The 15,885-nt window shown below is 40.5% G+C and overlaps 1 protein-coding gene across 1 annotated transcript; it reads right to left on the reverse strand.

Annotated features, from left to right (window-relative positions):
* Positions 1-1,965: 1,965 nt before the first annotated feature.
* Positions 1,966-14,641, reverse strand: LOC119723378 (versican core protein-like). Its single transcript, XM_038193990.1, has 8 exons — positions 14,516-14,641; positions 10,445-10,527; positions 10,120-10,149; positions 7,926-8,096; positions 7,536-7,621; positions 5,156-5,306; positions 4,844-4,975; positions 1,966-4,182 (listed from the first exon to the last, which is right to left on the reverse strand). The coding sequence occupies exons 1-8, from the start codon at positions 14,623-14,625 to the stop codon at positions 4,106-4,108; spliced, it is 840 nt and encodes a 279-aa protein (XP_038049918.1). The 5' UTR covers positions 14,626-14,641; the 3' UTR covers positions 1,966-4,105.
* Positions 14,642-15,885: the final 1,244 nt, after the last annotated feature.

Below are 15,885 nucleotides of genomic sequence, written 5' to 3' on the forward strand. Positions count from 1 at the left end.
GGTAGGTCGCTTATGTAGATGTTGAAGAGGGTGGGGGACAGTACTGAGCCTTGGGATACTCCATTCCTCAGACGACGTGGTCGGCTTGTCTGTCCAACACTGGTCTTGAGGACAAAACTGCGGTTGGAAATAATGTTGGCGAGGAACCGCACAAAGTGCCGATCGGGAATGGAGCGTAGAAGTTTCAGGACCAGGCCATGGTGCCACACTGTGTCGTCGGCAGCGGTGAATGTCCACTAGTACGACACCTGCCTTGTTGCGTGCTTCAAAGCTGTCCTCGATGTCGTTGGTCAGCTTAACAATTTGCTGTACTGTGGAGCGTCCATGTCGGAAGCCAGCTTGTTCATCAGGCAGTTGGGGTCGATGATTGGGTCAAGCCGAGCCAGAAGAAGCCGTTCAAGAAGCTTGTACGGGACACAAAGAAGTGAAATCGGACGATAGCTCTTGGGGTCATCAGCAGCCTTGTTTGGTTTCAGCAATGCGATGACAGTGGCTTTCCGACAAATCTTGGGTATAGACTGGCCGGCAAGACAGGAGGAGTAGAATTCTTGGAGCCAAGCTAGACATCTGGGACCACAGTGCTTCAGGAATTCTGGAGGGATGTTATCAGGACCTTGAGCTTTCCCGCATTTCAGTTGGGAAATGGCAGCAGAGAGTTCTGCGAGGGAGAATGGAGATGACATATGCCCGTCAACGCCTGGTGCCTTCCACAGGTTTGTGGTCTCCTCAGTGCGGGCGTGATTCTTGTCTGCATCTTTGAAGAGTCCATTGGCGAGGAGTTGCTGAGCGATGGAGTTAGCAGTGACAGTACAGTGCTTGGGGCGAGTACTTCTGCCAGTTAGACGGTTGAAGGTTTTCCAGGCTATTCTACTGGAGTGTGCGAAGTCGATTCCCTGGACTGTCTCTTCCCAGCGATCTCTGCGCTTTTTGTCAAGGCAGTTTGTCAGGTCTGTAGCCTTCGTAGTTGCATCCTCGCCTGGTTCAGCTTGCAGAAAGGCGTCGTAGCATGCATCGATCACACTCTTCATCCCATGCAGGGATGTATCTGCGACGGTGTCCACGAGGAATAGCCTTCTTCGCTGCCTCAATGAGAAGACTGCGGAGGGCTGAGTAGGCTGTATCTAGGTTGTTGGGGGTGGGGTAGGGTATGTTGTCAACCCCAGCATCCACAAGGCTTGTGAAATGGTCCCATCTGGCCTTGCGAAAGTTCCACCTTTTAACGGGTTTGGTTGGAACCGGTTCGATGGGGTTGTCATGGATGATCAAGTATGGTCTGTGTTGTGATCTTGGAAACTGATCGAGGATGGTACGGTGAGGAAGAGGACCGTTCAGGTAAACAAAAGCCAGATCCGGGTTGGAGGTGGTGTTCCAACGGCCAGAGTGAAAGCTGCCAGGCTGCTTAGAGTCATAGAGGAGGTAGATGCCAGTGGCTGAGGCCCAGTCTTCCAGGGTAGTACCATCTTGATTGGTTGAGCGGTATCCCCATGTTGTGCTATGACAGTTGAAATCTCCGGCATACATGCAAGGAGGGCAATGGGAGGGGAAAGATTCTCCTCGTCGGGAGGCGGTTTGTAAACGTTGACGACAGTGATGCCTTAAGGTTAAGACCTTACATCTTTTAAGATGTAATATTCATAAGGCACGGAGTAACAGTTTGCTGTGAATAAAACAAAGTCTAAGCATTAATTTGACACATTATTTTAAGACCATTATTTTAAGATCATTAGGTCTGAAAACAAAAGAAATATGTTGAAAGCGAATATTAGGTGCACGCTGGTGATAGTAAGTGTGAGGACGTTCGATTTTGTGGCTACGCGACCTGTTAAAAATGTAAATGATGTGCACGGTTCCCTCTGCATTATTCCGTTGAACCTTGCCCTCAGAGTTGGATCACCTCCGTCATCTTAAGCACGCTTCTCATGACCGCAATAGAATGAGTAGGGAACCAAAGAAAAATTAAATTTCAAGAGAGTTCCACTTTTTTGAACACAATTCTGACACCGGAAATTGTGCATTTTATAGGAATGAAACTTTATTGCATTTAGTCATAGTTATCACGCTTGTTCATAAACACGTTACGGAATGACAAAATATGTTTGTATGGAATGTCCCATACCCATTGTCCTCCAGTTCATGTTGAAGCCAACGTGGGCTTTATGGGTATACTGCTTCAATGTATACACGTGTCATATGCATGACTTGTATTCTTATCAGCATGATATCACTATTCGTGCGACTTTTACTAAGCTTTCTTACCACGCATGGGCTATAGGGGCTACTACTTTGCTACTATAGAGAAGCAATAGAAATATGTTAACTAAGAAGGTGAAAATTGCTGTAAAAAATAGATGTCCTTTATTTTGGACCATCCTGTATATTTTGAAACATTTTCTATTTATGGAAAATATATCACGACTGCGCACGGGCACTCAACTTCCGTATTTTAATTAGACTATTATTGATTTTCTGATTCCTTTTGTGTGGAAAACAAATCGTGCAATGTGAGTAAATAAATACAATTGAAAAGTTCAACAATATTACGACACCAAGAATATAACTACTATTAAACCTTCTAAAATGTATTCGAATCAGTTTCAGATTTATCTAAATCAAAACCATGAACCATCAAATAAATTTAACTTAAAAGATAGCAGAGAATGCTTGGGTGCAATCACAATGCCTTTCTGTTTTCTCTTTCTCGCTCCGATTTTTCATCCAACTAAACAAAGAAATGTTTAAATCAGCTCCAATCAGCAGACATCGTTCCACTGAACAGTTAAATGCCAGAAAATATAAACAAGCAAACATGCTTTTCGATTTCAAAATCAAAATGCAGCTTACCTAATTTCTCTTGTAATAAAACCCATTTGATTGTGATTTCACAGGTTCATCCGTCTGGTTGCGAAGGCTGATTTCTAATGGTTACAAAATACTTTATTTTGAATGAAACAACATGCACTCAGAAATGTTCACACTGGTGGGCGAAATCTTTGGAAATCAATTTCTCCCCCTTTGGAACACCGTTATCGTCATGCAAATTTCAGAGTTTGTTTCCTTATCAACGATCCAACTTTGTGCTAAAAATCGTTTTGATATGTCTAGTACTTTTCGTTGAAATTGGAAAAATAGGCCTAGCTACGTACATTTTAATAAGTTGTAACACTGGTGTTTGTAATATCTGTCAATCTTTTCAAGTCACACAAATATATTAATACACTTCCTATCCATTATGGTGTGCAGTAAAATTTTGCAGAATAGCCTCCTTTACAAGTTAATTAATAAATATCATCCTTTTTGCCGGCTTCTATTGGCCGAAACAATAGAGAATACAAAGACGACACGGAGATCCACGCGCACGCTTATGAATATGCTTATTATGTTGCGCCCAAATTAGCCAACCTGAAAACTATGCAAGTGAGTAAATATGGTTGAAAAAAAAACCGCAACATTTCGTCGAAATTTACCTTACCTTAATTTAACGACTTGAAGGTCAGCTTTACCAGTAACTAGTATTGACGTTTCAGCATCGAGGACGGTAATTTTTTTTCGCTGACATGAAGTTTAGAATTTCTACTCGTTATTAATTTAACATTTCAATGACACGGAGCATAGGCTGCTTTCTGAGAACCACAACGTTCAAAAGACATTTTTTTTTGGAGGGGGGTGCACAAATTGCATTGCTCTGTTATAGTGTCCAAGTACGTAATCGGTTTAATTTCGTTTCACAACGTCGACGCTTAAGGCTTCGCAACCAGCCGGCTGGGTAGTGCAAGAATTCTCTAAATGTAGTATTTGTTCCAAACCAATATTATGGTAATTCCTCTTAATGACAGCATACCAACGAAGTTCACAGAATGCTTGAACCTATATTTACCCTCAGTGAATTAGGCCATTTTATAGTCAAGTTTTGAATGTTAGAATATGTACCATTTAGGGTACGGGTGATATACTGATGGAGTTTATTCTAAATGCGTCCTTACTTTGTGGCTTAATTAAGTCACTAAAGTTGAGACACTGCCTTTTCTTCGAACAAAACACAAAAACAAATACCGATACCGCAATATGTTTAGTGGATGAACTGAATATCAAGCCGGGTAGAATTGATTTACACGCATTCGTAGGAGCCACGACCATCTACACATTTGCCGGAGGCACACGATGCCGTTTTGCACTCGTCAACATCTGAAGAAAAACAATAAAAAGAGAGCTTTGAGGAATATAAGTGTCCTCTCAATTATCTGCGAGAAATCAATTGAGAACGGATGTGATTATATGAATGAAACAGGTGCAGCGAAATTTGGCAGCATTCAAATCTGATCAACTTTTCGAATTTGGCGGTAATTATGAACAAGACATACCCAGAATTTGAGTTGCAATATGACAGTATATCTTTAAAATATTCAGCTTCGTCAAAACCTGCAACTTCCTGCCTCAAAAACATTTCGACGTGAGACAATGGCTGCCGTAACCTCTCCTGAACTGTTCCAAGATTACACATTTTATGGCCATCGCTCCCTTATAATCGGTTAGTCAAGCTTCCTGGACATGTGGTGTTTTTTGTCAAAATTAACTCATCATCTCACTAATTAGCCAGTAGTGATTATTAGTAGACATATCTCCAATATGCCTATCACTGCAAAAGCCAGGGGGCAACATTGTGGTTCGTTACCCGAGTGTTTCGTGTCATTTCACATACTGAACCCAGCCTACCTTATAAACTTGTCATCGCCGTGTGGCTTTTACTTCCGAGTCGGTGGAAGTCTGGTATTTGAGACACATTTGCTAAAACTTACCAAACTCATGCGTTCACAAGGAAAAAAAATAGTGTAATGATTGTCATTACCTAACTCACAGTTCTTGCCACTGTAACCTTTTCGGCACGCGCAAGTGAAATCGGATGGCTCCTTTCCACCATTCCATTTTGGTTCCACGCAGTTTCCACCATTCAGACAGCGGCTGGCTGCACATGGCAGTTCTGCGGTTAAAAAAAAAAGATTAATTTTTCTGGGGGTTAGCTTTGTAAAATCAATTGAAGGTTAATAGTTAACCAAATGAAACTGGCATGTGAAAATTACACTGGCGTATTTAAATTTGTTTGTGATAAAAGAGTCATGTGAACGTTATGTGATTTGAGAAAGAAGGTATTATGACTTACTGGTTGATGGTTTTTTGCATACACTGCAGACTGCGCGTTGATCACATGTATAATCAATACGCCAGTAAAGATCCGTAGCCTGCATGGTAGTGCAGGCCCTGCGACCAGTGACGGTAACATGGCCATAACCCCAATTCGTGTATTCTGCCCGCTAAAAAAAAGAAACAGTAGTCTTTAAACTTTGCAATTTATGTTGCAACATATGTTCTTTAAACACATCAAGAAAGTAAACCTTTATCGGTGGTCTTACAACATTCTATAAAAACATTCTGCAATTCTTCTGCCATTTTGTCATTTCCAGCATATGGAAAACTTTGTATAGGGTAACGTGAGCACGTTGCGTTGCATGTATGAACAAATAGCATTCTGCTTTTACTACACATTTTTAGCCTCCGCTTATAAGTTTGTAAAAGCAATCACTAGTGCGCCCCACGTATGTATGTCGGGGATCATAGTCACTTGAATTTTGGCCGAGGGGTGGGGATTTTGTGACTTCAAAAGTGACAATCCCCACGTCTTGGATAGGGCAGCGTGGGGTGAGGGGCGGGGGAAACAGTTGATAGGTGCGTTACTGCTGCAGTCATTGGTGAGTTTTATTATGAATGCTATTTAATTATTGTATAGTCATATTCTGGGTTTTATTACATTTTTTTGTATTGATATTTGACTTAACCATGATGGGGTCAGTGATTAAGATTTTGTACAATTATGATTTTTTCCTTACCTTTTTGATATTTGAAGTCAGGACCGAGTACTATTTTATACGAATTAAGTTTTCTTAGACTTGTATTAAGGTTGGAAGAATGAATTTATGAGTTTACATTTATCAATATTTATCAAATTAATCAATTTTGGTTCCTCTTTTAAAGATGACATGATCCGCTTAGAGAATTGATTTTTGTTGAGGACAATATTTACCCCTAGAACATGTAGATTGAATGAATTTTTGATTGTGTCTACCATTAGGAAGTTTGACTTTCCCACAGATCTACTCCCAAGTGCATCCTTCTCAGAAGATCACAAGATGTTTATATTATATTAGACTTATCTCAGTCCCACTTCCTTCACTGCATTTTCTATTATGTTTATCTCCACTTTCACCACTTGTTTACAACCCTGAGGCTTAGTTTGACTGTCTTAGACTGGGTAAAGTCTAACTGCAATTTATGTGGAACCGATATGGCCATGGATTTGTACTCATTAGATATTCAGTAAGAAACTTGTGTTGCCATTGCATATGTTGGGTTTAGTGATCTTGTGTAACATGATGTACATAGAGTTAGACTGTACTATATAACCAATGTAACTTTCTTTGATGTTCGTTTTGAACACCTTCTTTTGATATATTTCTAAATTGTACTCTTTCTTTTTTGTCTTTTCTTGATTCTTAGGTTTCAGTCCAAAAAGTAACTGGCGAAATTATTGTTGAAAAGCATACTTCGTTTATAGATAGTAATGGCACTAAACTCCTGTGACATTATTCTTTCTGGCAAGCTGTCATTTGAAGAACTGGAGGTAAGAAGGCACCCCCAACGATGCGTCTTAAGAAGCATCGTTGGAACTTCTATAAGAAGTTCGTTTATAATTCGGCGAAGCGTGCACAAGCGTTGAAATGACGCATACGCGCGCTGGGTTGCTAAGATTCGTCGGTTCAGTGTGCGACATCACGTAGCTGCGATTGGCTGAATGAGAACGCTGAATTCGAGCCCTATTCAAAACATGACTCGGCAACTTTTGATTTGAAATCGAGGTCCTAGAATATTGTTTTTCTTGAAGTACACAACATTCTATGAGCTGAAACTTTATCAGGTTAGTTGTTCAGCACCCTTCTTTAGATTTTGCGCGCTTTTGTTGGTTCAAACGAACAAAATGCACAAATTACAAATGATGGACTGTACCCTTCAGATCAATTATTTTGACGCTCTGTGTTGGTTTTAGGTAAACCTCGATTTTACAAAGTTTTAACTTTTGTTGTTTTCTAAGTTTTAACTTTTGTTGGTTTTTACCTCGGTTCTACATAGTTTGAAATTTTTGTTGGTTTTTAAAAAGGTTTTTAATTTTAGTTTAAGGTTTGGTTTTTGTTTTTCAAGGTTTTTGTCAAGCTTTGATCTCGAATTTGTTTCATTTCAAAATCCTTTTCTGAAAAAGTAGTCCGCAACTGGATCTTATTCTTAGATCCTGGTCTCGTATCGTTAATTCGTCGAGTTAAATCCCCGTAGTGATTCAATTGTCCAGGTTAATGTGCGATTACTGTACCGTTCCAGTGTAATGTATAATGTTAGTCCCTTTTGACCGACCAAACCAATATAACCATTTTTTTAAACTAGAGTATTAAATGATTTCAACATTGAGGGCTCCACAGTACCCCATCATTACTTACTGATCCATCCAACCACTGGAAGGCCTTGCTGCCATCTTTGTCTTCGAAGCCGATCCAGCACGCTGCTTTAAAATTACGTATGCTTTCTATATGGGATGGTACCAAAACAAATGCCAGAAAACTGGCAGTAAAGAATAAACAACTCCAGGAGCTCCTGATGTATATTGCTTGCGCCAAACGTTTGTCTTGTTTTTCAATGAGTAATATTGATAAGAGAAGGCTTCTATTTCAATAAGAAAGAAAGTTACGTTTCAACTGGCCATTTCCATATGCAGCGCTTCTGCTGATCTTTTTTCTGAAAATTTATCGCTGATATTGATTGACCGAGTCTGTAAGATGACGTCATTAAATGGATTAGACATTCAACCACAGTCGCACACTGATACTTACGCCCGATGTAATTATTCTCGTCATAATCGTGAATGCTGGCTAAGTTGCCGCCTTTGCTTTTGCAACGTTTCTGATGTGCATCAAAAGAAGCGTCGCCACCCCAAAGATGAAGATTATACTGGAACAGGTAACAATTGCCCTTGAAGTGTTTCCAGCCATTGTTGCAGGGCTCTGCACAGAATACAATAACATCAATCACACATTGAAGAGCTGTGAAAGAAAATATACCGGCCACCAAGCTTTCCGGGTACTCTCTTCGTTTTCTTTGTTTTAACAAATATTTCAAAACAAAAGGTGTTATTAAAATCGGTTAAGTGTATTTTTTCCCCATTTTTTTTGTAGAGGTTAACGTGAAAAAAGTTTCTGCCAAAGCTTAGCAACACCTTATCCTAGGCGATATGAAATTGAGGCAGGCGTGTAGGCAATAACTAGCTCTTTTATTCGAGGGAAACAATTAAAAACGCTCAGGTCTGAAGAGTTGTCTGGTTTACGTCATTGCATGAGGGCATTAGATAAACTGCAGTGAGCAGACGTACGCTGGTGGGGCTGGTCAAACTCAACATAAAAATTGACTTGAATTAAGAAATGATCTGCCGATTCAGTGTCATAGCGTTCAATTACTGAAATGTTGAAATTAGGTTACACTGAAATGTTAAAGACAAGATAAGGATATCATTTGCGACATAACAATTATACAGCGGATCTCAACGGGATACATGGTGATAGTAAATGAAATTCGACATTTAAAATGACCCCACTAAAACTAAACAGCCTTGTGGTTGCAAAGGCCTAAGCGTCACCGTTGTTAAACAAAATCAATCTGCTACCATCAGAGCGGTGAAATTCATGCAGCCCAAAAATCATGGCTTTTTGAATGTGATTTTTTCTTTCAGAAAATATGTTCAGTATGATTGCAATGTTAAATAATAACAGAAGAAGAAATTCTTAATTTCATGTCAGTGAAAAAAATCGCCGTTATTGATGCCGAAACGTCATTCATGGTCAATGTTCAAGCTGACATAAAAGTCGTGGAATAAATCGTTCGAAAAGGTCCCCAATTCTATCAATTTATCTCAATTTCTAGATAAATGGAGTAGTCAACGAATAGTTGGACACTTATATCATCTAAGTAAATACCGAGTTTTAACTTAATGTGGAGTGCTGTGGCTGATTCGCGGTCTGCGAGTCAAGCTGCAGGTTGTGGGTTCGAGTCCTGGCGGGGTCATGGTGCGTGTGCCCTTGGGCAAGGCACTTTGTCACTCATTGTTTCTCTCCACCCAGGAGTAAATGGGTACCAGTGAGGGCAGAGATGGCTATGTAATTGATTTAGCTTGATTGCGCCAAATAGGCGGCAGCGAGCTGTATACTTCCCAGGGATCTGAGATGGTATTTGGAATGTTTTATTGGCCCAATGATCAGGGGTAATAATAATACTGTAAGTGCCGTGATTTAGTTTACTAAAAGGGCGTTCTTAAATGCCGATTATTATTAATATGTTGTTGCAAACTGAATCTGTTGTTACACCTTGACTACACCTTGACAATCTCCAAGGACATTTCGATGCTGATTTTTTTGGCCAACCGATGTTACGTGTATGGTTTTCAGGTTGGCCGATTTTGAGGAAACAACGACGAAGTGCATATATTAGCATATTCATTAGCGTGATTCTCTGTGACTTTTTGTCGGTGTCGGTATCGACCAATGGAAGCCGGCAAAAAGGGTCATGTTTATTAATTAATAAATCGTGTAGGAGACGATACTGCAATTTTTTACTGCATACCTTAATGGATAGGAATCTTATTAATATTCACGAGACATGAAAAGATTGATAGATATTGCAAACACCATGAAGCTTTGAAAAGTGGATGTGCCCAAGCCTAATTTTATATTTCAACGAAAAATATTAAACATATCAAAACGAGTTGTATTTTAGAGTTGGATCTAGGAAACGAACCCTGAAAGTTGCATGACAATACGGTCTTCCAAACGGGAGAAATTAATTTTCAAAGATTTCGCTGGCGAACATCAACATGTCTGTGTGCATGTTGTTTCATTCAAAATAGAGTATTATGTTACCGTTAGATATCGGCCTTCACAACATAGGGCTGTAAAGTAAGATGAAGAAAAAAAAAAGCCAAACATAACCATGCCTCACTAACCAAACATAATTATACTTGATAAGTTTCTTACTTACGATAGGTATAAGCTTCAGCAGGGTTGCTAACTGCAAAGGAAAAAAAAAACCCGTAGAACAAGATATTAACATAGGAGTGCAAAGATGGACCTGTAAGTAAAGACACTTAGTTCTGCATTTGTTTATCCTCGTGCACGTCTCACTGACTAACTCTCACAGGCAACTTTCCTCATTTCATTTTTCTAGTTGATTGAATGGCTCTTACTAATCACAACAAAACATAAAACTTTACCATGTGGTCGGAAGAAGGGGAAAGCTGGTATTACAAACTGTATTTGTAATGTTACGTTCGCTGCCAAATTTCTTCGTTGAAACATTTACTTACCAATTGTCAAGAGACAGCCCAAGATGACAGCAAGAAGCAATGGCGCTTCCATGACGCTCGGGAGAGAGAGGTTTGCAACAAATCTAGAAGCAGATTATCAAAACAAGGAATATAATACACATTGCAAACATGAACAGCGTGGTCGAAATCACGAGAAAGCTCGAATTGTCGCGAAACTTCTCGCACAACCGCTTGGACCGTTCCGCGAGCACTCCAAAGCTTATGTTGAACAGGCTCACTGAGCGATTGCCATTGCTCTGAGTGATCAGTGACCATGACATAAAGTTCCATAAGCGTAATTCCAGCGTTAGGAAAGGCAGTGTCATGTCCCGTAACAGAGCCAAATATGATATCTAATTTAACGATATAGAGAAATGACCCAAAACGTCCAGCTTGTCTCCTTGAAAGTTAGATAATGGATGTAGAAGATTAGAAAAATACATTTTCAGATTTATTCACTGAGCTCTTAAAAACTCTGCTAGGACATAGCCATGGAATTACCATTACGAACCAATTAGAATTTACAGCCATGCTGAAATGTGTAGGTGGACAGTTTGAAATGCTGTCATGTAATGATGTATGATACTCGTTCTAAGTAGTCGTAAATGGCCATGGCTTCGTGGTTTAGGGAAGACAACGATGGGTCTGGAGGTGGCTAATCAGCCAATCCGATCCCGGAAAGTCCTCCCACATAATCATGTGGGACACGTGGGCTGGTAGTGTGTTGGTTAGGGTTGACGGTCTAGCCTTCCACATGGCCCGCTTCTGCTCTGCTGCTGCACTGCGGTTGGTTCCAGCTGCAAGCGCTCCCTTGGTAAGCATGCTGCGCCGGGTTAGACAGTCGAGGGCAAGGGCTTCCCAGTTCCCTACATTGATGTTCAGTGATTTGAGGCTGGATTTGCGGGAGTCTTTGAACCTCCTCTTCTACCCCAACCCTCAATTTGATTTTGAATTATCAGAATTCATGCATGTTGAATGGAGAATTTGAAAGTAATCAGTTTTTCTTTCGGTCATTTCTTAATTTTTCACTTGAGAAAACCCTTGGACCTAACGTCTCCGGCACACCCCCGGCAGTAACCCCTCTGGGTCCGCCCTTGAATTGGACTAATAAGGTCTATGCAAAGGGACCATTTTCCATCTCGAGAAGGGCAAAATTTTATTATTGCGAGAGGGCTGTTTGTACTATAGGGATAGTTTTTTTTTTATCTCGAGAAGGTTCACAATCTTGCTAATACGCGAGGGTTTGTGTGTTTCTGGGGGGCACTTTTGCATTACAAAAGAGGAGACAATTTTAAGCGCGATCATAATCCGTTCTCGTGTGCGTTTGAGGGGCAGTTTTGTTTCATGACCGCCAGAGGGGCCTTTGTGTTGGCCTCGGAATATCTGCCCCTGACCCCCCCCCTTCCGCCGCACATGGTGTTATCTACGTACGATTAAACTTCATTCTTTTAATTTTATGATGAATATGCGTCCTCTCTGAAATTATAACGTGGGCGAATCCAGCAGTTTTTGATCGATTCCGATTCCGTTTGGGAATCGCGATTCCATTCGGAATCGATGCCATAATATTTGTAAAATATTATCAAAAAAAAATTCCACAAAAAAATATAAAAAATCAGAAAACCCAACAAAACAAACAAACACATTACAATAAAAACGCAAATAATGAGGTCACTGTGGGTGTAATGGCTTTCTTATAGTCATTTAATTATAAAACGAAAGTCACGTTTTGGGCAGGAAACACAATAAAATAAATGTTCGACTGTCGACAACAAGTTTTGTTTCCCCTGCGGAAACCACGCAAGATCAAAATCAGAGCTCAATTAAGTTCGGCACTATTAAACAAAACAGTTGAAAATATTCTGGAAATCACCCTGAAAAACTGGCATTTTCCATCGAAATGGTCGCCAAACATATTAACATAATATTGTTGTTTACTCTTAGCGCGATGATCATATCGGAATACATAGAATTTCTCCGCGCGATTTCATTTTTGATGGTCACGTTATCGCGGCATGGATCGCTGGTGAACGATTCAGCACTACATTCACGATCGATCACCAAGTACCAGCAACTTCATGCCATTCATAAAAACACAATTTTCTACTACGCAGTTCTCAATCGCGTACGGACCCTGGAAACTTTTGATGTTGATTCGACTTGACTTTGCCGCTCTTGGACTTTTGAATGTAGCTTCAGAAGTTGGGACATTGCCAATGAATCCATACATACATCTACCTACGAAATTAACAGGAATATTTTGAATATTTTAATTTATTTCCCCCGATCTTTTGCCGATCCATCAGTCCGACTATTTTACAAGATTATGTCTCATAGCATGTGAATTGCGATTGCACAAGCAAGATTTATAAAATCGAACCACGCCCTCGCGGAACGATATGCACATAAAACATCACGTGGTTGGGTCGTGAAAGCCGGGAAAACGAGACCAACTTGCCAATCAAATGACAGCTTACACAGGCCCTCAGCACGTGCTCATCTACAAAGGGAATTCCCGAGATGAGAAATACAGCTTGGTTGTCAAAACACGCGATGGCTCCACATTATACAGTACATGGGCGCCCCAGATTTTCCCCTCGCTTACGCTCGGCTGGTGTTTTATTCACAGCGGTTTTTAGGTATGAAATGCTTTAATGGGAATGATTTTTCACCCCGTATGCATGTGGAACTTTGCAGTTCATATTTGTCATATTTAATGCAGGGATTTGTTTTTCGAAAATAGCTGGCGATTCATAGCCACTTGCCGGTTGTTTCAAACAACGTAAGTGCAGGACTGTATTGGTTATTGACGGGGAAGGACAAAATAATCCTAAACAAACTTTTTTCTTCCTGGATTTTACAACAATCTTTTCAAATTTTCGGGAGCTGCATACCGTTTCCAGTGGCAGTAAAAAAATGCTGTGATGATAGGAAACCTGATTTGCTGAGACAAATGAAAAGTTTTACGTCAAAGAAAGAAAATCATTTCGTGAGAAAATTTGTAGCAGCAGGCAGGCGCGGCCACGTCGACTTAATATGCCGTTCCGGCGCGGCGCCGGCTGCCTTTGTATCACACAAATAAAATAGCTCACTTTGTGATATTTAATATGCCGATGAGTTGTTAAAGCTTTTTGTAAGAGGATAGCTTCATCAGAGAGATGTACTCTCAGTTTGTCTTTGACGCACTGCATACTTTTAAAACTGTAAAGGGGCCGTTTTGTTAAAGAATCGGATGTTCTTTGAAGGCGCGTTTGAGTTGGCCGGTCTTCAAAATCGTCGCGCGAAAACTGGAATCGACGCTTGGGGAACTGGAATCGGCTACATCAGAGAATCGATTCCTCAAAGAGGGGAATCGCGATTCCGATTCTGAGGTCGGGGTCGATTCTATTCGATTCCGGCGTGGATTCGCCCAATAGTAGAAGATGGCATTAAATCGGAAATGAGGTGTACGTGTAAGTAAAATGTATACTGAAATGTATTAAACTCCAAACCCGCATTGATATATTTTACTATTTTCAATTAGTTTTGTCATTAACAGAATGATCCTTTTTCTGTTCTGATATAAAAAATAATTGGACACAATCCCATGAAATAGTTGCCCACTTGATCACCCTCTGTTTGTATCCAAACGAACGCGAATCTCTAGCTTATGGCGTTATTTTAACGGTTGTTTTTCTTTATAAAATCTCCACCGGCACAGAATTATGATGCACTTTACAGCAGGTAAATCAGTTTTTCCCAAGATGGTGTGATATTTTAAAGGCAAAAATAGGTAATATTTGTCTCATGTTTTTAAGAGAAGTAAAGTTAAAAAACCCAAAGCGTACACCCCATGTGGATGTCGTTTGGGACAACAAAAATTCGCGGTACGGCCCGGGTGCACGGACGGTGCCGTATAGCCACCGTCTACACCCGTTACCCAGCCGCTGTCGGTTGTAACACCTATGTTATAAACACAAGGCGTATGTGCTAAAGAACATAACCAAACAAATGAACAGTGTTACCAGGACTCATCGATACAAACGCTATTTATTGCGGCAAAATTAACCGGCCTTACTTAGCCACTCTTACCTTAAAGTTTGTTTGAAATGACGACCAACCGCCTCAATAGGACAAGATAAAACAGTGCAGCTATCACGAGAAATACCAAACTGTGCAAGCGCGTGGTCTTTTATAACCATGATAAGGGGAAATGCACACGATCTAGTCGTGGTTCAATGTAGCCAATCATTGGGCGACAACGTAATAAAACGTGCTTTCCATTAACGCCTATTAAAATGCAGTGACACCTCCTTGGCCATTTCGGTGTTCTTATTGCGCATGCACATCACGATTTTACTTTTTACAAGTCCCCCACTTTTTAAACGTTTGTCCCCCACACTTTTTCGTCCCTCTCTTAAAAATATTGCCTTCATGATTCTATAGCTCAGAATAGCTGACTCAATTACGCAAACGTTAAAAATGATGTTTAAATTTTGATGTTTTGCTCAACAATACGTTTAAATGATCAGAAATTGCCATAGATCGCACCACAGAGCGTCTACTCCAACATTTTTTGGGGCCCTTAATCGCGCCCGAACCCCACGCCGTTAGGGCTTCGCGCTTCGCATTACTTCCGATCAACGAATGTCCCACCCACTTTTCAAAAGTGATTGACCCCCTTGATAAAGGACACTTGTAGATGGAATACCCTTTAAGAAGCATTTAGAAAAAAATATCATTGTCTTAGCTGTTCCTGACGTGGGTTGCAAAACACTGTTCATTATTATTAAGTGCGTGGGGGAAATATTTGCAAATTCATAAGATGGGGTTTGGAAGGGTTGGAACATGTGGCTGATTATTGGCCATACCCGATATTTTCTATGCAACGTAATCCACGTGTCGAAAGTTAATGGTCTGGAATTTAGCAATACTTTGTTGAGGATCTACTCCTCGCATCCCGCCAATCATTTAATGCATTAAGTGGCAAGCCTTTTATTTTCCATACAAGTCCCGTTTCTCCCGCTAGGAAACATAAAACAGGTGTTAAGCTTTGTCCTAATGGAACTCGGAGGCAGGATGTCTGAGCAGATTAACGTACGGATTCCAAGTAGAATTCTTTAAGAAAAACTGGTTATCGCGAATCACTTATCAGAATTTCGAGCCCAAACCGCAGGAATTCTTATTTCTGATATGAACAATTACAGCTATACCATGGGCGTAGCCAGCCGGGGGGGGGGGGGGGGGTGTAGGGGGATATTCCCCTCCCCCAATTATTTTGTAAAGTCTGCCCTTTTCCATGCAATTGCCCTTTTTCACCAGCAATTACCCCCCAATATCTTGTAATTTGCCTTTTTTTTAAGAAGTGCCTTTTTTTTTAGCAAGTGCTTTTTAAAAAGAAGGGGTGCCCTTTTTCGGACATTGGTTTTAGACGTGCTTTAAGAAGCATTTAGGAAAAAATC

This window comes from Patiria miniata, unplaced genomic scaffold (genome assembly GCF_015706575.1).
Source record: "Patiria miniata isolate m_02_andy unplaced genomic scaffold, ASM1570657v1 HiC_scaffold_1, whole genome shotgun sequence".
Taxonomy (NCBI): domain Eukaryota; kingdom Metazoa; phylum Echinodermata; class Asteroidea; order Valvatida; family Asterinidae; genus Patiria; species Patiria miniata.